Source organism: Arabidopsis lyrata, assembly GCF_000004255.2.
Source record: "Arabidopsis lyrata subsp. lyrata unplaced genomic scaffold ARALYscaffold_1, whole genome shotgun sequence".
Classification (NCBI taxonomy): domain Eukaryota; kingdom Viridiplantae; phylum Streptophyta; class Magnoliopsida; order Brassicales; family Brassicaceae; genus Arabidopsis; species Arabidopsis lyrata.
In genome coordinates this window covers 17,944,417-17,959,243 of record NW_003302555.1, presented here as the reverse complement: position 1 = coordinate 17,959,243, position 14,827 = coordinate 17,944,417, and the positions used below count along the sequence as shown (strand labels likewise).

Below are 14,827 nucleotides of genomic sequence, written 5' to 3'. Positions count from 1 at the left end.
TGTAAAACTATTTTGGATCATTTATAAGTAATACAAAAATTTAAAATAAGTGATTCAAAATGATCTTTTTTTTGTAGTGACGGTTGCGTCTTTTTATCGCAACATTTCGTTTAAATATTAGCGGTTATTTTTTCGGTTGTGTTTTTTATCGCAACTATTTGTTAAAACATTGACGGTTATTTTTTTGTTGACGATTATTTTTCGTTGTGTCTTTTTATCGTAACTTTTCGATAAAATATCAGTGGTTACTTTTTCGTTTGTGTTTTTTTTATCGCAATTTTCCCTTAAAATATTGACGGTTATTTTTTTTCGCTTGGTTCTTTTTATCGCAACTTTCCGTTATAATATTGACATTTATTTTTTCTCGGTTGCATCTTTTTATCGCAACTCTTCGTTAAAATATTTACGGTTATTTTTCTTGGTTGTGTCTTTTTATCGCAACTCTTCATTGAAATATTGACGATTACTTTTTTCGTTGACGGATATTTTTTCGGTTGTGTCTCTTTATCGTAACCTTCCGTTAAAATATTGATGATTACTTTTTCCGTTTGTATCTTTTTATCGCAACTTTCCGTGAAAATATCAACGGTTATTTTTTCTCGCTTAAGTCTTTTTATTGTAACTTTCCGTTAAAATATTGACGGTTATTTTTTCTCGGTTGTATCTTTTTATTGCAAATTTTCGTTAAAATACTGACGGTTACTTTTTTTGTTCACGGTTTTTTTTTTCGATTGTGTATTTTTATCGCGATTTTTCGCTAAAAAAATTACGGTTACTTTTTTCGTTTTTGTCTTTTTATCGCAGTTCTTCGTCAATATATTTACGGTTACTTTTTTCGTTGACGGTTATTTTTTTGGTTGTGTCTTTTTATCGTAATTTTCCGTTAAAATGTTGACGATTACTATTTTCGTTTGACTTTTTTTACCGCAACTTTTCGTTAAAATATTGATGGTTATTTTTTCTCGGTTGTGTCTTTTTATCACAACTCTTCGTTAAAATATTGACGGTTACTTTTTTGTTGACGGTTATTTTTTCGGTTGTGTCTTTTTATTGCAACTTTTCGTTAAAATATTGATGGTTATTTTTTTTGTTTGGGTCTTTTTATCACAACTTTCTGTTAAAATATTGACGGTTATTTTTTCTAACTTTTGTTTTTTTATCGCACTTTTTGTTAAAATATTGACGGTTATTTTTTTGGGACAGTTCTATTTGTTTAATTATAGTCGTATTTTTTCACTTTACGTTTGTGTCTTTATAGTTGTATCTATTTATTTCGATACGTCTCTTCACTATATTTCATTGCATTTTTTCGTCACAACTTTTTGTATGAATAGTTGTCTATTTAAATGTTTCTTTATTTTGAACTCTATATATTTATCTTTCTTCGTAAGTAGTTCCCAAATTTTTGTTCTTTAACATAGATTATTTATTTATTTCATGATGAATCTAAAAATAATTAATAATCTGTAAAATGGCTCCAAATTATTTATTCTCTAAACTATTTCTACATATAGATCATTTTAATATTAAAGAAATTCTTCTCATTCTTGATCTAACTAAAATTTTTTTAAATGATTATAAAATGGAGAAGTTTTAATCAACTTTACATATAAAATTCTAATTAATGAAGATACCAACAATTTTTTTCTTAGAATTAGACGGATTATATAGTGAATTTTTTTATTTAGTTATTTTATATGGTAACAGTGATGTTTTCTATCTTAAATCAATATATATGGGTTGTATACAAGGAAATATTGATGTTGCGTTAACACTATTACAAATTTCTCATGTGACGCTTGTGATTGGGCGTTTTAAATGTGGTCAGCTTCAAATGAACCTTTTCAAATGGTATAGTAATCCAGAAATCATCTACATTATTAGAAAAACAACAATGATTCTAATTCGTCACATCAATATTCAAGAAAGAAGTTTTTTTACTCAGTTAATTTATCAGTATAAATATAAATTTATGAGATCTTGTAAATATTTATTTTTTTCTTATAGATGTAATTTACGTCATCAAATTTTATATTTTCTCGAACATATATAATAGAATAAATATTAATTTTATATTTAAAGAACAGTGGACAAACAAAAAACACTAATTTTCGGGCGAAGTTCTTAGTCACCTACAAGTCATTCTGAGTACCGACTCCATCCGAATGTTTGGGTTTTGACCCGCTAGAATTTCTCATATCTATATTATAACTCTTCATTATGTATTTTGTCACCTATAAATAATTTTACATTCATAAAAAATGTTTCAAAAGTGTTTTTAATCATAATTCTTCTTTTTTACATTTTTATTCATAAATATTTTTAACATCTTTCGAAAATATTTACGATATAACTTTAAAACATAGTTAATTTTATGTAATAATTCATATATTTGAATATATTATCATAATAATTTAATACATAAACACAATCAAATATATTTGTTGAAAATGAGTTTCCCCGCGATATCGCGGGGGTTCATAACCTAGTATATATAATGAATGTAGTTGCAAATACTTTAAATTTGTCAAGTGATCGAACTGGTTGGACCGCGTTTTTGAATTCTTATAATTTTTTAGAATAAAAATAATGGACAACCAGTGTTCTAAAATACGCTAGGCGGTAGTCGGGCGGTGGATCACCGTATAGCGCCTAACTGTATATGCGGCTGTATATGCGGGGTATATACGGTGAATATATTTTATAAAAATATATATATATATATATAATATAAATATATTGCAAATATATATAATATCATAAAAACAGTTGTCAAAAAAAATAAAAGGAGTCTCACGTTAAACTCCAACTCTCAAAAAAATGAAAACATAATGACAACTGTATTTAGATAAGCAGCACCGTATAAGTGGTCGTATTGAGCCATATAACGCCGTATAATGACCGTATTAAGCCGTATAACGCCGTATAATGGCCGTATTGAGCCGTATAGCGCCGTATAAGTGGCCGTATTGAACCCAACCGTATTTGTTAAACGCATAGATTAAAAACAATACAGTAGTCTGTCATATAGCATATAGCTACCGTATATACAGTGGCGGAGCCAGAAAAATTGTTTATAGGGGTCAATTTTTTTTATATAGAAAATATATAATTTTATTAAAAAATAAAATAATCAAAATATAATTTTTAGAAATCATTTTTAGAATTTTTATATCTTGTAAATGTTTTATTATTTTTTCGTTTGTCACAATGTTACGTATTTTTCATTCAAAAACTAGAAAGTTATTTGAAATTGTATCAACGATATGATTATGTGAAGTCGTTTTCAAAATATTCATAGTAAAGAAATTTCTAATCAACTGTTGCAATAGCAAATTAAACATCAAAATTAGTTTTAAAAGTCGATAAAAAAATGAGAGATATTTGTCTATATAATATACGAGCAAAATCATCGAAACGTTTCATGTCAAACTAAAAAGTATATAAATTTTAACTTAAAATTTTGTTTCCAATATGACTTTCAATGGATAATGTTAATTGAAATAGAGAAAAAAAAATCATAAAGTAACGAAAGAATAGTGATAATTAGGTTAAACTCAATTTAATGAATATATATTTTATTAATTTTTTAATTTTTAATTTTTTTGTAATAAGTTTAAATATAATAATTCTTTTTGATATATAATATTTAGTGGTTTTCTCTTAAATTAAAATTTGATGGGGGTCAAATTTTATTTTGTAATGGGGTCAATTTATAAATGATTAATCAAATTAAACTAAGTTTTTAAAATCCATGGGTGTCAATTGACCCCCATGTTACAACACTGCTTCCGCCACTACGTATATACGGCCGCCTATGGCATATTTTAGAACACTGTGGACAACATACTGAAAAGATATTTACAAACGCAACAAAATGAGAGAAGACAACAAAAATTTATGTTGGATCCAAATCTGTAGAAAATAAATGGTAAAATATTTAATAAAACTTGCTCTCGAGAACGCAAAATGAAAAATCATCATCGAATAGAAAATTACAATTTTGAATCTATATTAAATAAAATAAAAATAGTTTTCACAGTTAGAATTGCACAATAAAAATAGTTTATAAAACAAAAGGATGGTGAATTTGAATTGTAATTTTAACTTAACTTGAAAATCTGAATTAATTAAAATTGGAAATATTATGAATCGAGTTTTGATATCGAACCGAAGGTTTGACAGTTTTTAATTGGTTTTAGTGGTTCAACTCAAATTTGATTGTTGACTCAACCGGAGTCCGATATATGGACGATTCCCAATACCGGCCGGTCCGATATGGTATCCAAAACATTGGTTATAAGTGTGTTTATCTATTATACAGTCCTTTGGGATGTCTTGTTTATGTAATGATCGAGATATATCGTAATAAAAAAATAATGATCAAGTAGCAAAAAGACAATTGGTTTCACATGTATTTATTCAAGTCTTATATTTTATAACAATTTGCGTTCACATATAAGTCATTCAAGTCTTATTACAAACAAAATATTTTGGGTTGACATGGGATCATAGATAATTAATTTCTCCTTTATGTTCAAGTGGGATCTTGTATATTTGTCCATTCCTCTTGAAACCGATTTTTCCAATTTTTTTGGTATTTATTAAGATATATAGAGTATAGTCAAAATAGATATTAAGTTTCCTTTAGCTTAAATCTATTCTTTACTCTGTTATACATATAAATACTCTGATGTACTGAACTTTACAATTAATGAGAATTCTACACTTCATTCTTAAGTGTTAATATGGTATCAGAGCAACTAAACATTTTCTCATTGATTTTCTCGTTGATTTTCCCGGAAAGTGAATAACAGAAAATTTCCCATCATCTTCCATCTTTTTCATCATCTTCTTCATCGTCTAATCTTCATCTTCTTCAATCCATCTTATGTTCACATCGATCATCTCCTTCCATTTTCAGCTCGATGTGTATATCACATAATCAACACATCGTTTTCTTTCTCGCGATCATCTAATTCACTTTTCCGGAGATTCTTACTTCCGCGCTTTGATTCTTTTTCATATCTTCGTTTCTTGCATCGGATTACATCGAATCTGATCGATCTTGTTCTATATTTTACTCAGAATCTTGGTTACATCATGGCGAATGATCAATTGATAGATCGATATGCTAATCCTTACTTCCTTCATACCTCCGATCATGCGGGGTTGGTTCTGGTTTCAGATCGGCTTACGACGGGTGCTGATTTTCACTCTTGGCGTCGATCAGTACGTATGGCGCTTAATGTTCGAAACAAATTGGGATTCATCGATGGTACGATACTCAAACCTTCTGAAAATGATAGTGATTATGGTTCATGGTCTCGTTGCAATGATATGGTAGCCACATGGCTTATGAACTCTGTTTCAAAGAAAATTGGTCAAAGTTTATTGTTCATATCTACTGCTGAAGGCATATGACAGAATCTAATATCAAGATTTAAACAAGATGATGCCCCTCGTGTGTATGAGATTGAGCAACGCTTAAGTGTGATACAACAAGGTGCTTTAGATGTCAGTGCTTATTATACAGAGTTGGTTACTCTATGGGAAGAATATAGAAATTATGTTGAGATTCCTTTATGCACTTGTGGTAAGTGTGAATGTAATGCAGCTGCTCTTTGGGAAAAGTTGCAACAAAGAAGCAGGGTAACTAAGTTTTTGATGGGTTTAAATGATTCTTATGAGGCTACAAGAAGACATATATTGATGTTAAAGCCTATTCCAACTATTGAGGATGCTTTCAATATGGTAACTCAAGATGAACGTCAGAAGAATATCAAGCCAGTGCATAAGAATGATAATGTGGTTTTTCATACTGCTTCACACAGTCAGTCTATGATTGGTGGTGAATCTCTAGTGACTCAGAATCAATTCTATTATCCAAGTTATGATGGAAGTGTATACACTGGTCAGAATCAGAATCAGAACTCAAATGTTTATCAGGGTCCTCTTGATAACAGTGTCTATGCTGCAATGCAGACTGGTTTCAGACCAAGGGCTCCAAGACCGGTGTGTACATATTGTGGTCAGACTGGCCATGTTATTCAGAAATGCTTCAAGAAACATGGATATTCACCAGGTTACATTCCAGGATTTAAAAGTTCTGGTGGATATCAGTCTCAGTCTCAGTCTCAATTTGGATCAAGACCACAAATGCAGTCTTTCAACTCATTTCAGCCTAGAGCGCAGTTCTCTAATACCAGACCTCAGTCACATGCTATTGCCAATGTGGTGTCTGGTTCATCTAGTTCTTCTTCTTGTGTACCATCTGTAATGAATGCAGCAAATATGGATGTTACTCAGATGAATCAAGAACAAATGCAATCACTGATACAACAATTCAATACTCATGCTCAAGTTTCAGAGAATCAAGTCCCTTCCCCATTAATTGCGTCTATTACAGAGAATGGTGCTATGGATCCTCAATCAAGTTCTGGTAATGTCTCTTTCTCTGGTAATGACCCCTTCCCATCCACTTCTTTAAGATTTGAAAACAATAAACTCACATTTCAACATCAGTGTTTGTCTACCCTTTATTCTAATCTTCCACAAGGTAGTTGGATAATTGATACTGGAGCTACCAGTCACGTCTGTTCTGACTTGACACTTTTTAATGAAATTGTTACTGTCTCTGATGTTACAGTTTCTTTGCCAAATGCTGCTAGAGTTCCTATCACACACTCTGGCACTATTCATCTATCACATATGCTTGTTTTACATGACGTCTTGCATGTTCCATCATTCAAATTCAACCTTATTTCTGTCAGTACTCTTCTCAAACATTCTAATGCATCAGCTCATTTCTTTCCTGAATTTTGTTTTATCCAGGAGTCTATTCAGGGCTTGATGCTTGGTAGAGGATTCTTACTGCATAATCTTTACATTTTAAAGCTTGATTCTCCATCTCCATCTCCTGCGTTTCATTTCTCTGGATCCTTGGCGGTTGATGGACATCTTTGGCACCAACGCCTTGGACACCCATCCTCTGACAAGTTAAAAGTGTTATCTGGTACTTTGTCTTTGCCTAAAACTAGTGTCATTTTAGAGTCTCACTGTCCTATTTGTCCATTAGCTAAACAAAAAAGGTTATCTTTTGAGTCACATAATAATAGATCTAAAAACGCTTTTGAACTTGTTCATCTTGATGTTTGGGGTCCTTTTTCTGTTGAATCTGTAGAAGGCTATAAGTATTTTCTTACTGTTGTTGATGATCACACCCGTGTAACGTGGATCTATATGCTAAGAAATAAAAGTGAAGTTTTAAAGTATTTTCAAGCGTTTTTACAGCATGTTAAAACTCAATATAATGCAAATGTTAAAGCTATAAGAACTGATAATGCTCCTGAATTAGCTTTTAATGAAATCATTAGTAAGCATGGTATGGTTCATCAGTACTCTTGTCCTTATACTCCGCAACAGAATTCTGTTGTGGAACGGAAACATCAACATTTACTTAATGTGGCAAGAGCATTATTGTTTCAGTCTAATGTTCCATTAGCATATTGGAGTGACTGCATTTTAACATCAGTTTTCTTAATAAACAGAACACCTTCTCTCATTCTAGAAAATTCAACACCATATGAAATGTTAACAAAGAAAAGTCCTCAGTATTCTTTTTTAAAATCATTTGGCTGTCTTTGTTATGTTGCTACTTTACAGAAAGATCGTCATAAATTTAGTCCTAGAGCAGACAAGTGTGTGTTTTTAGGATACTCTTCAGGTTACAAAGGCTATAAGGTGTTGCATTTAGATACTAATCAAGTTTCTGTATCTAGGAATGTGATATTTCATGAAACTGAGTTTTCCTTTAAAACTGAAATGCATTCTATACCATCAAATGATATCTTTGGTAACTGCATTCTCCCTGTTTCAACACCACCTGCCATTGATTCTGCATTGTCTCTACCTGCACATGCATCATCATCTCATATCACTCCACCAACACACTCTAGTAGCACAAATATTTCTACAGAAGCTGTGACAACAGAGACCACCACTGTTTCATTAGCTCCTGTCAGGTCAAAACGACAGACTAGAGCTCCTACTTACTTTTCCGACTACCATTGTGCTCTTCTTCAAATAAATTCTTCTTCTCTTCCACCACAAAAGGTCATTACTACTCCTTATCCTCTTTCTTCTTTCTTATCTTACTCAAAATTTACTTCTTCATACCAAGATTTCATATTATCCATTTCAATAGAGACAGAACCAAAAACTTTTAAACAAGCTATAGCTTCTCTGAAATGGACAAAGGCAATGGATGTGGAACTTGATTCTATGGAAGTTAACAAAACATGGAGTATAGTATCTTTACCTGCAGGAAAGAATGTGGTTGGCTGTAAATGGGTGTATACCATTAAATACAATGCAAATGGCTCTATAGAGAGATATAAAGCGAGATTGGTTGCCAAAGGATTCACACAACAAGAAGGAGTGGATTATTTTGAAACATTCTCCCCAGTAGCAAAGTTGGCAAGTGTTAAACTTCTACTTGGTTTGGCAGCTAGAAAGGGATGGAGCTTGTCACAAATGGATATCACTACTGCTTTTCTACACAGTGACTTGGAAGAGGAAATATACATGAGTTTACCACAGGGTTATACTCCTGCTAATGGTTACTTACCTCCTAATGCTGTCTGCAGGCTACATAAATCGATCTATGGCTTGAAACAAGCCTCACGCCAATGGTATAAGTGTCTTTCGAAGGCTCTACTTGATGATGGTTTTATCCAATCTCATGCTGATGACACGATGTTTGTCAAGGTTACTGGTATGTCCCTTATTGCTCTCCTAGTCTATGTTGATGATATATTAATCGTCAGTAATAGTGATGAGGCTGTCAAGAATGTCAAGATTACTCTTGCAAAGCAGTTTAAGACAAAGGATTTAGGAGAAGCAAAATTTTTCTTAGGACTTGAGATTGCTAGAAGTTCAGAGGGAATATCAGTTAGTCAAAGGAAGTATTGCTTGGATTTGTTAGCTACTTTGGCTTGTTAGGGTGTAAACCCAAGTCTGTTCCTATGGATCCAAAGATACCATACACAAAGGACACTGGTACACTGCTGGAGAATGGTACACTTACAGAGAACTTATTGGGAGATTGTTATACTTGTGCATCACTAGGCCTGACATAACATATGCTGTCCATCGCCTCAGCCAATTCTTATCTTGTCCCACTGATGTTCATCTCCAAGCAGCATATCAAATTTTGAAGTATCTCAAGAACAATCCAGGTCAAGGCCTCTTTTACTCTGTCAACACAGAAATTTGCTTGAATGGATTCGCAGATGCAGACTAGGGCACTTGCCTAGATACAAGACGGTCTACTTCTGGTATGTGTGTGTTTCTTGGTACTTCTTTGATCTCTTGGAAATCCAAGAAACAGGATGTTAGTAGTGGTAGTAGCACTGAAGCAGAGTATAGAAGCATGGCACTGACTACAAAGGAATTGCTATGGTTGAGTAAAATGTTGAAGGATCTACACATTACAGTTGAATCCTCTCCGAAGCTCTTCTGTGATAACAAATCCGCAACATACATTGCTAACAATCCCGTTTTCCATGAAAGAACCAAACATGTGGAACATGATTGTCATACTACGCGAGATCATGTCAAAAATGGCTTCATGAAAGTTTTACATGTCAACACAGGGAATCAACTTGCAGACATTTTGACGAAGCCATTACATCCAGGACCTTTCTACTCTCTTCTCAGCCGATTATCGGTTTCAAGCCTCTTCACACCTTCAGATGATTCGGCTTGAGGGGGGTATATTAAGATATATAGAGTATAGTCAAAATAGATATTAAGTTTCCTTTAGCTTAAATCTATTCTTTACTCTGTTATACATATAAATACTCTGATGTACTGAACTTTACAATTAATGAGAATTCTACACTTCATTCTTAAGTGTTAATAGTATTTTATTCAATAACAAAGGCTTTTGCTTTTAAACTATGCTCACTTAAACTTAGAACATGTACTTTGTTCTCCACAATAAAGAGACTAACTAAAATTCAGTTGGACCAATTCAGAAAAGACTTTATACATTTTCAAGAGTCAAATACGCCATTTTTACATATATATGAAAAGTAAAACTTTTTGAGAGAAAGAAATATTAGGGTTCTCGAACCAACAATCCGTGTGACCTGATTTCATTTCTAAGAAAAACAATATATATTGAAGTCACGTGTTTGACCAAAAATGATAAACACGTAACGTGGGACGTTCATTTATCTATATATTGTGGAGAACAAAGTACATGGTTTACGTACCTTTTGAATCCATACCTTTAAATCAACCAAAAACATGAACAAAGTCGTGATTTACGTACTAGCTTTGAGTTTTCTCTTGTTCTCTGAATTACCAAACACAGCATTGGCCCGAGTACAATATGGATCTCCAAGTTCAAGTGAGAATTTTTTGTCTCAAGAAATTTTATTTATCTTCGATATGGTTTAGGTTTGGTTGTAGTTCAAATTTTTGGCTTGTAAAGTTTAAATATTGAATGAAGCAGAATGTTATTCAAATATACTTTGATCTTTTAGTTTAATTCCATTCGAAAATTATATCTTCAAATCAAATAATATTAATGCAAAGAAATGAATTTACGACGTCTCATTTACTTTTTCACTACATTTTGAATTTACTATTTGCTCGTAAATGGAAAACAAAAAAATGGATCATTTTATTTCTTCTTCTTTCGGGGTTTTGTACTAGGTTTTTGTTTAATTCAAAACTGATTAGCTTATTGTTGCTTTCTTATTAGGGAAGGAAATAGGAAAAGGGGTTTGGGATCAAAAGGTCTTCAACGAGATCAAGATAAAGGTAGGAGGTAGTAATTCAGAGCATGCTCTTGGATGTGCACGTAGTTGTGTACCTAGACCAAAAAAATGATCATGACTAACGAAACCCTTGTCCTCATGCCGCACAACAATGGTTTATAATTGTAATATAGATTCATAAATGTAATAATTTTTTCATCACCCTTCTAATCTTCTTCGTGAAAATATAATTAAAATGAAATATTTATTTGGATTTAGAATATCGTGCAGTTTTTATATTTGAAAAAAAAAACACTAGTGCCGTTTTAGCTAATCTTGGAATGTAATCTCTTTATGTTATTGTGGAAGTCGAAACTAACACAATCGAGATTTGTCTAGGGTTTTAATTTAGGGATACGATTTGCGAGAATTCTCAAAGAGCGACAGAATCAATTGATACCAAAGATGGTGTTCTTGATATTATTAAGGAAAAGATGACTTTGATCGTACAAGAGTTTGATCGTAAAGAAAAAGATGTTAGTGCCGTGAGAGCTTTGTGTAGTGTAAATTCTAGAGAGATATTGCCCCCTTCGTCGCTTGAGCCTTGAGTTCTTTATATAGGGGTGATAAACCGCCTCTCCCGCGATATTCTCGGAAGATTTCCATTTATCTTGAAGTCGGCTTAGAATATCGCGGAATAAGGATAATTTCCTTATTCTTCGGAGTTTCTTGGAAGATATCCTGATTTGAGTCGATCCTTTGAGATTCTTCCTTATCATTTCCGGGTTTATCGGAAATGATCCTTCTCTTTCGGAAATGACGACCTACTTGGAAATGGTACTTTGAAGACGAATATTTTACCAAGTCTTTGCCTCGGGTGACTTGTGCAATCGGCTCGGGGACAAGAGAGGTACGGCCCAGGCTCCCGAGGGAAACCGGCTCGGGTCCACGGAAGGAGCCAGCTCGGGGGTCTTGACACGAACCGGCTCGGATTCCCGGAGTGAACCGGCTCGGGCACTTGAAGGGAGCCGGCTCGGGTTCACAAGCTTGCTGACAGACCCCGAGCAGACTACGGGCGTTCCCCGAGGCAACCAATGCAGTGACCCGAGGTGAATGGCAGTTTGCACCGAGGTGAATGGCAGTTTGCACCGAGGTGAATGGCAGTTTGCACCGAGGTGAATGGCAGTTTGCACCGAGGTGAATGGCAGTTTGCACCGAGGTGAATGGCAGTTTGCACCGAGGTGAATGGCTCGCTTCGCCGAGGTGTCTTCAGAAGTTCCCTGAGGCGTTCGAAGTTCGGCTCGGTGCTATGGGATGAAATCCGACCCCAACAGTTAGCCCCCCAGCTCGTTGGTTCGAAGAGCAACCGATGAGCTTCACGACTGTTAGTCCTAGCCGTTTTAAACTTTGTTCCGAGCCCATCCTTGTATGCCGCAAAATTTTCAATGTTTCAAAGATGGTTAGTGTCCTTCGGTGATTCTGATTCTTGACGATTCAAATCTCTTTGACGCTTCATCTTCTTCTAGCGCGTGTGACGGTTGAGATTCTACCTCGAGAAGTGGAAGAGTCCTCTGCTGATTCCCGAGACCCGTGCGGATGCGAAGTATCTTAATGTTGGTCACGCGCACCCGACGCGCCCGAGACTTGGGCGGATGCGAAATATTATTAAACTCGTGTGTACCCGACGCGCCGAAGCGTTCTATAAATATCCGACTCCTGTTTCATTTTCTCATTTCGCAATCTGCAAGGAAAATTTCTAAGGTTCGCTTCTTTTCTCTCTGATCTTGATCTCTTTAATTTCCTCTGCTTTGCTTTATTTTCCGTCGTTCCTCCGCCGTGCCAGATCTTAGATTTGGTTTTTCCGATTTCAAATCTTGTTTTTCCGATTCTTTTTGATTCACCCGAGGCGAAAATGTCACTCTCTGATTCAAGTGATTCGTCCCGAGGCAGAAACATTCCTGTTCATGAAAGGAAGATGGTTTGGAGCAGTCCCTCGGAAGGAACCGAGGCTAGTTTTTCAGATTGCTCCGAGCAGAACGGCGATAGTGAAGCAAAATCGTCATCCGTGGACCAAGATCCGAGCCAATTTGTGGCTCAGGAGGATACAGTTGCGAATGTGGCTCGGGATGAGGATCTTCCTGATGACCCCGAGGCAGCTTTAAATACGGGGAGAACGCGTCCTCCGTCTAAGGACGAAGCTGGGGGTTCTCGTTGGCAAAAAGCGCCCGAGCCGTCTTTGCTCCCTGTAAAGGCCGAGGCGGTTCACTATGATTCCGACGCGGAGGCGAGAATGCTTCAGGCCAGGATGCAAGCGGCTAAGGCTCTACAGCAGAAGACGAAGCGAGCCAGAAAAGTGAAAAGGCCCGAACCTCCTGGTTCTACGCTATCCACCGAGGACTCCCTCAGAGAATTGAGAGCTCGGTTCGGTTTCAGTGAAGGAGTCACGATGAGGCTTCCGACCCCGAGTGAACGAGGCGATAATCCTCCCGAGGGGTTCTTCACGTTGTACGAGGGGTTTTTCAGTTTTTGTTTCCTGTGGTTCCCTCTCCCGAGGCTGATCGTTGAGTATTTGTGGTCGTATAAGATTGCGTTGGCTCAGATCTCAACTCGTGGACTGCGGCATCTTATTGGGATCTTAGTAAGGAGTTTCGAGGCGGATAAAATTTTGTCCCTCGGGCATTTAAGGAATTTCCTGGAGGTTCGTCGTAGCCCGGGTCCTCTGGAAAGATACTACATCTCGCCGAGCAAAAATAAAAAGATCATTTGCGGGTTCCCGAGCAAGGATGAGAAGTACACTGATCATTTCTTCTTCGTCGCGATTGACGAGGTCTCCGTCCTCGAGGGATGCCTTGATAAAATTGTTGCGAAATGGGGCAAAATCGGTAGTTTACCCGAAGCGTTTGAGTTTTCTTTCTGTCGTGATTTGATCGATTTATTCTAACCAGTTTTGTTTTCATTTTCAGATCGTAACCCGACGTTCCTCGAGCTTATCCCCGAAGATCTTTTAGAAACTCACGAGGAGTTGGCTTCCCGGAAGTGTAACTGGACCAAGCATTTTACGCTCAAAAGAGTCGAGAAAGCGCTGAGATTACTCCGAGGCGTGTCCTGTTCATCATCATCATCCTCTTCGGATCACCGATTAAGCGGCTACACGGAGATGCAGAAGGCGAAGATGACGCTAAGGGAGAAAAAGGCTGCTGAGAAGGAAGCGGCCGAGCAGAAAAGAGCTCTCGAGGCGGTTTTCAAACCTTTGACCGAGGGGTCTAGAAAGCCCGAGGCGTCCGATCTACCCGAGGCGTCTGGCAGGCCCGAAGTGGTTAAGGGCCCCGAAGGATCCGGGGTTGATCTAGCTGTTACTTCGGTTCCTCCCGAAGCGGTCGACGATGTCCTAGCTGGGGACGGTGGAGTTCAAGCTCCCGAGGTCGAACACACCGAAGTTGTGGTCGGCTTGGCTGCTGGTAGACAGGCCAAGTCTAAGGGAAAACGTCCTCGGGGCGACCACTCTACCGATAAGAGGAAGAAGTCGAAGAGCGATCACAGCAGCTTTCGACCGATTTACAAGGACAAGGTGGCTTCGGCCAACCTTGTTGCTTCGTGTGCATGGCCGTTGTTGACGGCCCCTGAGAATCTGGCCGAGGCGGAAAGATACGCCGAGACTTCGGCCAACTTTCTGAAGGTAATAATTTTTTTGTTGAACCTCTTGTTTCGAAGTTCTTTTCCGTTCCTAACATGTCGTTTTATCCCCAGGCTTTCTCCTCAATGAACACGCTAGTTCGTTCTTACGAATCCGCGAACCGCTAGCGCGAAGCTGCCAGCGAGCAGTTTGAGATGGCCCGAGCGGAATCGGAGAGGAGAGTAACCAAGGCGACCGCAGCAAGGGAGAGGGCCGAGGCCTTGGTTGCGGCTGAGCAAGAAGCGAGGCAGAAGGATGCCGAGGAGAACGCTCGAATTCGGCAGAAAGCCGAAGCGGAGATTGAGCGCCTCAACCGCCTATTTGCCGAGGAGAAGTCCCTTCGGGAGGCCGAGGTTGCTCGAGCCAGGAAGGCTGCCAAAAGGGA

At 36.7% G+C, this 14,827-nt stretch overlaps 1 protein-coding gene across 1 annotated transcript; it reads left to right on the top strand.

The window, feature by feature from the left end:
• The first annotated feature begins 10,314 nt into the window (after positions 1 to 10,314).
• On the top strand, positions 10,315 to 10,938 carry LOC9329978. Its single transcript, XM_002893871.2, has 2 exons — positions 10,315 to 10,417; positions 10,775 to 10,938. Exons 1-2 carry the CDS (start codon positions 10,315 to 10,317, stop codon positions 10,900 to 10,902), a joined length of 231 nt encoding a protein of 76 aa, XP_002893917.1. The 3' UTR covers positions 10,903 to 10,938.
• Positions 10,939 to 14,827: the final 3,889 nt, after the last annotated feature.